At 54.0% G+C, this 8,510-nt stretch overlaps 1 protein-coding gene across 1 annotated transcript; it reads left to right on the top strand.

Annotated features, from left to right (window-relative positions):
- The first annotated feature begins 4,036 nt into the window (after positions 1-4,036).
- LOC129530275 (testis-specific Y-encoded protein 3) lies at positions 4,037-6,825 on the top strand. Its single transcript, XM_055377134.2, has 6 exons — positions 4,037-4,552; positions 5,160-5,237; positions 5,370-5,481; positions 5,583-5,728; positions 5,836-5,917; positions 6,613-6,825. The coding sequence occupies exons 1-6, from the start codon at positions 4,199-4,201 to the stop codon at positions 6,627-6,629; spliced, it is 789 nt and encodes a 262-aa protein (XP_055233109.1). The 5' UTR covers positions 4,037-4,198; the 3' UTR covers positions 6,630-6,825.
- The last annotated feature ends 1,685 nt before the right edge of the window (positions 6,826-8,510 follow it).

Below are 8,510 nucleotides of genomic sequence, written 5' to 3'. Positions count from 1 at the left end.
AAGTCTCCCATAAGAATTGTAATGGAAAATGGATCAGTCGGCAGTTTCTTCCATACAATTATGAACAAATTATATTTCTTCATACTTAAATTTGTTTTTTCAGTATTCTAAGGAATTAACTTTTATATTAATAGTAGGTGATGTAAGAAAGCAGGTCTTTATCAAGATACCTGACACTGGATGTCCATACCATTACTCAGGTGGGCCTTAATTCCCAGCCAGATTCCCTCCCTGGACACGCACTGAAGGTCCCCAGCCATCTGGCAATCTCTTCACATTCCCAGCCCTGGAGGTAGCCCTAAAATACATGTACCTGAAGAAAATAAAACATTGCCTCACAATGGAGCCCAGTGTGGTCCTCCAGATTCCTTGTGAGGTGGACTAACTTATATGGGAAGGCAGGGCAGTGGGAGATTGAGGATGGCAGAGAGGATAACACATGTCAAGGCAGCCGGGGTCATGGAAACAAAACATGACTGGCCTGGGAGAAACACTGTGAAAGGACATAGACCTAAGTGGGCCTCAGGTGGACATCCTCATGGAGAGGGAGGGGGCCCTGGTTGACCTCAAAATGAGCCCCAGGTGGTAGCAGGTCTTACCGCAGGACAGGGAGCTGGCGAGTGATGATGAGACAGCTATCCCTTTAGCTCTGCTTGTCATCCACTGACTTTAGCCACACATGCATCATAGTGGCCTCAGGAGCCCCAATCCTGAAATGTGGGTGTAACATGTCCCCGATGGGCCTCTCTCCCCCAACCCATGGATTGCCTGGGATTGCTCACTGCAGTCTCCTCCAGGATCCTTGGGTTCTCCATGTGGGGCCCAGATCCAGGTCAGAAGGCCTCTCAGTTCCCAGCCCTTCCCAGCCCAAGACTGCTCGCCTGGCCTACTCTCTGTTCCACCTCTAAGGCTGACCCTCTCTCCATGGGATAGAACTGCAAGGGATTGAGCCATAGGCCCTGGCTGATAATCTAGGGGACTGCAGAAGTGGGTCCAGGACAGTTCAGGTGACAGTTTAAAGCCAATTCCCCAGAGACCAAGGAATGACCAGCTAGGTCCTTTCCCATGATGCCCCACGGCGAACCCCACCTCAGCAATCCTGCCAAAACCCGGGCAGTCATTTTCAGCCAAACAGCTGAATAAGCTCCGGTAGAAGGTGTACTGCCTGCAGTTGGAGGCTTGACCTTCGTGATCCCAGAACCGCTGGACTGCAGTGGAATGAGACACCCTGTAGCCTGCAGGGAGAGGAGTCAGGAAGGTTCATGCCAGTCCCACCCTCCCACACACCAGCTCCCCTACCATGCTGGGAGGCATTCCTTACCCAGCATGCCAACACAGTGCTCCTTCATGATGATTTCACTGTGGAAATAAAGGTTGGGATGAAAGGAAATCATCCTGCCACCGGTAACCAGGATGGCTGAGTTCCTCCACCTGCCTGATCAAGGAGAAAGAGGATGGATTCAATGGGACCATCTCGACTAGCTGGGCTGAAGTGGCCTACTAGCTGTAGTGAACCATGAGTTTCCCCTTCCCAGCTCTCCCACTGAGACAACCCTGGTCCCCAGGGGGACCTCAAACTGACTCAGACGCTGGACTCCTCCCACAGACCCAGACTCCCAAGCCTGACCTGCAAATCCATCATGTAGCAAAGCAGGACTTCAGCATGCTTTCTGACCGAGGCCGATATCTCCTGTGCCAACAATCTACCTCTGGGCAAGAACTCTCCAGACGATTGGGTGGGCAAGCCTCGTGACGCCTTGCAATTTTGCAAGAGTACAGACATTGTGGAGCAGGGCCATCTCCCAGACATTTGGCCAGTCACCCTTCATTGTCGGGCCTCTATCGCTATCTGGCAAGGAGGCAATGCCCCAACTGTGGTGGTTTTTGGAGTGGGTGGACCCCGGCCAAGACGGCCTGGGCAGACCAGAGACGGGAGGCAGAAAAAGTGGGCAGGTGGTTGCAGCTGAGGGACAGGAGGGGCGGGGGGTGGTGTGAGGCAGCTGCTTCTCTAGGTTTCTGAGCTGCAGCAGGCCTTTCTGTGCTGGGTGCTGGACATGCTCCGCTGATTCCCGGCTGTGTGGTGTCCTCTTATCCTAGTCTCCCTGAGGGGCGGGCCTGTTCACTTGACGGAAGCCTTGTAGTTAGAAGCGACTGCAGGGTCGTGCCTGGCGCTCTCCAAGGGAATTGCGTGGGTCCAAAGGAAGTTATACAGGCTCAGGGCCTACACCCGTTTGAGTGCAGTGCCTGCAGTGCGAAGAATGCGTATCTGCAGAGCTGGTGCCTGCCGTGAGGTGGTCGGCAACCCCATGCGCCGCGAACCCGTCTTAAGCACCTCGTGTTTCTGGGATGAGCCAGCTGGAAACAGGCACGGAGAGCAGGGGTGGTTCAGTGGTTGGCAATGGCATACAGATTCCTCGTCCTCCAGGGACGTTCCCAGGGAAACGTGTCCTTCGAATTTGGGCTGTGCGCAAAGGGACTTTGGCGCCGCGATTCTCCCTTGTCAGTGCTGGCCTTGGCTCCCCTTCCCTACCACGTGCTCCCAGGGCTGCTACAAGCGAGCTGCCCTCACAGCTGCAGGAACGTGGCCTCGGCTACCACGCTGTCCCCCATCCACTGCCTCCTGGATGACCCCACGCGCCTCCCACCTGGCTCGTCCCCCCAAACGGCCCCCATACCACCTGAAGCCCGATGGCTATCCCCTGCTGCCAGCGATCCCAAATCGGCAGCCGCAGGGATATGGCTCTGGCCCACAAGGCGGAGATGGTCTGTGGCCTGGGGCATTCACGGAGCCCAGCTCCAAGTGAAGGTCCTCCAGCGAGTCCATTGACGGCCCCGGTGTGCTCGCTCCAGGGCCAGGCTGTGCCCGCTGGCCCTCCTTATGCCACCCCACGTCGGGCTCCACCTCAACCACCACCTCCACCTCAGCCATGATGTCTTCCACCTTCAGCACCGCCTCCTCTTCCAAGGCCGCCTCCTTGCTCTGTACCCCGGCCGTCCTCTCCAGCATTGCCTCCAGCCTGAACACGGTTTTCTCCTGGGTGCTCCCACAGACTCTGGGCCTGCGCAGCCCAGCCCAGCCCATGCCCCGCACCCGTAGGCTCTGGGGACCCGCTCCCCAGCAGACCCGCTCCCTGAAAGACCCACGGCCCTCGCCCTGCTGAGAAACTAGTCCCGCACCTACGTGGACCCAGGTGTCCTGAGGAGCTCCTCTGGACCCGCAGATCCCGCACTGGCCATAGGGCTCGGGTCCCCAGCAGGCTCAACTGCGCACAGCAGCTTGGGAGCCAGAGGCCCCGCCCCTGGGCTTCCAGAGCCCCAGCAGCAGGCACCGCAGCCGCTGCTGCGGCTGCGGGAGCCTCTGGGTCGGCAAGGCAGTGCACAACAGCGTGCGCGCAGGTCGACAATGGCCAACCCTGGCGGCTGGCCTCTGGTGTGCCCAGGGCATAGGACAAGAGGCCCTTTGGAATGCTCCTTGGAGTACAGCATCCTCAGGGAGGAAGCATGGTACTCGGAGCCTCTATTTGCCTCAATCTGCGAGAGTGTGTGCCGGGGCTCTGGCCTCTACAGCAGATCAATTCCACCTCAGCACAGGCAGGCGACTTTCCTCCCACGTGCCCGCCCCGAACACTTCCCCCAGGACACCCCTGCCGCCCTTGCCCCAGCAACCAGAGAAGAGTTCTCTGGATCTGCAGTATTACTTCCGTACCATCTACCTGGCCTGCCTAACGAAGAGAGATGATTCCTGTGTTCGTGACACATAGAGATGTTCATGGCTTGCCACACTCAGAATGTCAGGGCACAGGGCTGCCATGGCCACAATTCCAAAGGCCACGCAGCCCGCGTGTGCCTGGATGCCGAGCTACCCAGCCCAAGTTCCAAGGGCTTCTCGGAGGAGGCTTGGGCAGGGAAGGCGGGAGATGGGGGACTGGAGATGCAGGCCCGCCAGTGGCTGTGCCGCCCAGGGAGACGCCCACCGCCCTCCCATTGATTGGCCACGACGGGAGGAAGTCTGTCTGGTTGCGGCCCCTTGGCCCTTCGCGCGCAGTCCCTTAGGGGGCGCCTGGAAGCCCGGCGCATGCGCCCTGAGGGCTCGCTGACCTACCGGGTGCCATAGAGGCTGCGGCAGGGTTCCTGTGGCGTGGGTCGGGCAGCACAGGCCTTGGTGTGTGCGAGTGCGGAGGAGGGCATCGCCTTCAGGATGGAGGCTGTACAGGAGGGGGCGGCCGGGGTGGAGAGTGAGCAGGCGGCTTTGGGGGAGGAGGCGGTGCTGCTGTTGGATGACATAATGGCGGAGGTGGAGGTGGTGGCGGAGGAGGAGGGCCTCGTGGAGCGGCAGGAGGAGGCCCAGCGGGCACAGCCTGGCCCTGGGCCCATGACCCCAGAGTCTGCACTGGAGGAGCTGCTGGCCGTTCAGGTGGAGCTGGAGCCGGTTAATGCCCAAGCCAGGAAGGCCTTTTCTCGGCAGAGGGAAAAGATGGAGCGGAGGCGCAAGCCCCACCTAGACCGCAGAGGCGCCGTCATCCAGAGCGTCCCTGGCTTCTGGGCCAATGTTGTATCCTTCTCAGTGTTTCTTCGGCCTTTCTAGTGGAGAGGTGCTCTCGGGGAAGTGTAAGTAACCGATGGGCAGCTCGGCGTCGATGTGACTCTTTGGGGAACAAAGGGGAGTTGCCACGGACAAATGTGGCTGTGGAAAGCCGGAGCAGGCGTGGGTACTATTGTCCTGCATGCGGCAGAGAAACCCTTGGTGATGCCGAGCAGCAGACGTTTGGGGCATCTTTTTGAAGAGCAGAAGCGAGTTCAGACCAGAAGAGGTTTTTCAGTGAATCAAGCTATTTTTAAGGGAGTGTGATTGCTGCCCCTTGCTAGTGTGTTCTGGGACTGGGCGTCTTCGGCTATAAGCAGATTGTGCCACTCCTCAGACACCAGCAAGTCTCTGCAAATCGCGCCTCCCCATGTCAGTGCAGTCAGCCTCAGAATTATACACCCTCTGTGAAGGCAAGAGGCCTTAGTTTATGGGGAGGGGGAGGCGAAAGGAGATCATACATGGAAGCAGATCTGAGAAATTCCCTACCCCAGCCTCTGGGTGCTCTTAGGCCTTCTTCCCTGTTGCTGCTCGCTTTTCCTTCCATCGTGTGTAAAGTCTCTTTGACCTAAATCAGATTGCAAACCACCCCCAGATGTCAGCCCTGATCACTGACGAAGATGAAGACATGCTGAGCTACATGGTCAGCCTGGAGGTGAGGCCAGGAAGACTGAGGCTAGAGGGTTTAGCGGGGGAGGGTAAGGGAAATAATTCATTCCTGTAAGCAAGAGTGGGTGGGCACCTCACCCGAAAACGTATTTAAGCTTTCTCCACCTTGTCCTGACAGGTGGAAGAAGAGAAGCATCCTGTTCATCTCTGCAAGATCATGTTGTTCTTTCGGAGTAACCCCTACTTCCAGAATAAAGTGATTACCAAGGAATATCTGGTGAACATCACAGGTGACAGGTGGCTCCCAGGATGGGTAGTGGAAGGAAGATGGTGGGTGGATCATTGCCAATGTGATCCAGCCCCCTTCCCACAAAAACTCCTGTCTCTGTAGAATACAGGGCTTCTCATTCCACTCCAATTGAGTGGCATCCGGATTATGAAGTGGAAGCCTATCGCCGCAGACACCGCAACAGCAGCCTTAACTTCTTCAACTGGTTCTCTGACCACAACTTCGCAGGATCTAACAGGATTGCTGAGGTGAGTCCTCACTGGGAAACATGAGAAATGACCCCGGTGTGTTCCCAGCTGCTTGGTTCACCTTTCTGAGCCCTGATGAGGCCTTTCCCGATTGAGTCCCCTGACAGATCCTATGTAAGGACCTGTGGCGCAATCCCCTGCAATACTACAAGAGGATGAAGCCACCTGAAGAGGGAACAGAGATGTCAGGTGAGCCGTTAGTTGGAACTGGAGCTGTTTGATGCCCAGTATAAGGGGGTTGACACACCGGTCTATTCAGGGAGCCTGGGTGCTCATTTCAGAAATGTAGAAATTGAGGCTCCTTTCGTACATGTAGAAATTCCTTGAGAGGAATACAGAGAGTGACAGAATCCAGGACATCCGTGGCATTGGGCTGAAAAAGGCACATTAGAGACTGCACTGCAAAGCAGGTTGTAGCTGTGGGGTCTTAAGCCCAGGGAAGCATCGTCCATTTCCAGAATCACTGAGAAGGAAAGCTGAAAATCATTCACTTCAGTCTGTGGCACTTGATTCCATGGCTGTCAACCCCACCGGCACTCATCCTACCAATCCCATAAGATTGGGCTCCCTGAATGTGCGTCCCGGTCATCCTTACCCCAAACCACAGAGGACTGTTTAGATTGATGGATTTCCTTAAGCTGTTGCCCCATCAGACTTCTGTGTGCTTTTAGTGTACAGTGCGTCTTGTTAGCTGACTCCCCTCACAGAGAATACTGGGAATAGGGCAGGGATTGCGCAGAACAGTTTGTAACACATGGTAGGAGGAAGTTTCAGAGAACACAAATGGGAAAGGGATATCCTTTTCTCAGCGGGCCCCACAGTTGAAACATTTCAAAGTTTGGCTCAGAGAAAATGCGTTTTGACATGCGTTTGTGTTTCTCTAGGGGATCCCAGATGTTGAGTTGAATACGATGGAGCATCAGACTTTACCTAATACAGCAGAACTCCTGAAAAGTTATGACAGTATGCAGGATGGCAGTACTCAGCATGGTCTTATGCACAGGAACGTAAGGAAAAAGAGATCGAGTCACAAAAAGTCAGACAGGAAGGGGGGTAAACTTGGATTGTATGGAATGAAAAATAAACATTCTCAAGGATGTGTGACTCTGTGTCTGTGTGTGTGTGAGTGTGTCTCTGTGTGTGTGTGTGTGTGTGTGTGTGTGTATGTTTATCCACTTTATTCGGGTGTCATAATGAATTGATCGATCCATGTGCTTTATTCTCTTCATGGAAATAACCAGTCTGCGTTGGAGCTGGGCCTCTAAAGTTGTAGAGTGAATGGGTGTGGGATGTGTTGAGATTCTTCCTACAGGACAGAGTGGGGGAGGTAAAAGCAAAAGACAGCTTAGTTGGAGGCTTACTTCATCCTGTGGAAGCAGAGATAGTTCAAGGAATGGGGTTACTGGGTTTCCAGGGCCCAGTTTGCTGGGACCTCCAAAATCCTTCATTTTGGGTATCATCATACACAATAGATAAGCACAGGATGATGGAAATCTTAAAGTTCACTTTCGTGTTGAATCCACATGTTCTTTTAAAGGTGAATGCGTAATCCTTTTCAGGGACAACCAGCCTCTCAGGACTTCTGAAACATCAACGTGAGAAGAAATGGGCATGTAAGGTGTATGGAGGGACTGTGGGAAAGTTGACAGAGGCATGTGGGAAGGCATTCAGGATACGCTTTTGGCATAGATGACTAAGGGAAAACACAAACTTACAGAAGTGAGGGGAAAGGGGGTGGATTAGTGGAATATAAGATTGTTGGAGAATCCATCCATGGACTCTTGTCACTTGATGACCCAGGATATGGACACTCTTGTTGACGTTTACATCTTTAGTTGTTTTAAGCTTTTCTCCAAGATTCTGTGTTAGGTGAGGAGCCAATAACGTATGTAGCGAACAACACTACGAGTGCATTTTGTGCTCTTGCAAAGTCTAGTGAGGCTCTATTCTCCCTCGTGATTGGCACTGCAGATTGTATCTGGAGCCCAGGGCCCTTTAATTTTCTGTGGCCTCTTCAGCATACTTTGCCTAAGGTTTAGAACGTAAAGTGAATATAGTTGTGGAGTATGTGTTGCAAGCCTCACAGAGGAGGACAAAACATACAGCTTTCATTCGCCAGTGGGAGGCTGCTTCCCAGGAACACCTGTGTCTATGCACAAGACAAGGGGTTGCCTCTGTCAAGGATGGGGCAGGAGGTTTTCAGGTTCGGAGGCAGAACTTTCTTTCCTGTTCCCAGGTGAAACAGTTCCAACGTGAGCATCCATGTTGGCCACACGCCAATAGAGTGCTAACATTCCTGTCCCGTATAGACTCTGGTCAGCACAGCTTCTGTGAGAAGAGCTATGTCGTTTCAGGGAAGAGGGTTTGTCAGTCAAAGTTCATGAATCTGTTGTGGTGCCTTCAATATGCATTCTACCCCTCCTGCTCGGTATCAAAGCAGTTGAGCTTTGAAAATCTATGGCCCGGTTTTGTCCCTGCTCCTATGCAGACCGCTGAAGCTCTGGAGCGGGAGTCTTGTCCTCCTCTGACTACCGTCCCCCTGACCCACAAACACAGGAGAAACAGGTTTTCTAAGCAAATTATTCTGAAAACAGTCAGAACCCTTTGGCCCCCTCCAGCTGCCCTCTATCCTACTGTGTGCATGTCAAAGACACTGTGGTCCAGTACGGTATCCCTATAGTGGGAATGGGGCAACATATTGGTGTGTGCACTCTGGGCAGCTCAGATTAGGAAACTTATGGGGACTTGCCTATAACGAGGTCATCTTAAAATGTGTTGCCCC

The sequence above is a fragment of the Gorilla gorilla genome, chromosome Y, assembly GCF_029281585.2.
Source record: "Gorilla gorilla gorilla isolate KB3781 chromosome Y, NHGRI_mGorGor1-v2.1_pri, whole genome shotgun sequence".
Classification (NCBI taxonomy): Eukaryota; Metazoa; Chordata; class Mammalia; order Primates; family Hominidae; genus Gorilla; species Gorilla gorilla.
Note: the sequence above shows the minus strand (reverse complement) of the source record. Positions and strands in the feature narration are given on the sequence as shown.

What these genes read in the sequence shown, in the direction of transcription:
- LOC129530275 (XM_055377134.2), top strand. Translation starts at nt 4,199, where the DNA reads ATGGAGGCTGTACAGGAGGGGGCGGCCGGGGTGGAGAGTGAGCAGGCG. An exon ending in ATATCTGGTGAACATCACAG is followed by an intron (nt 5,482 to 5,582) that starts GTGACAGGTGGC and finishes CTGTCTCTGTAG; the next exon opens with AATACAGGGCTTCTCATTCC. An exon ending in GATCTAACAGGATTGCTGAG is followed by an intron (nt 5,729 to 5,835) that starts GTGAGTCCTCAC and finishes GTCCCCTGACAG; the next exon opens with ATCCTATGTAAGGACCTGTG.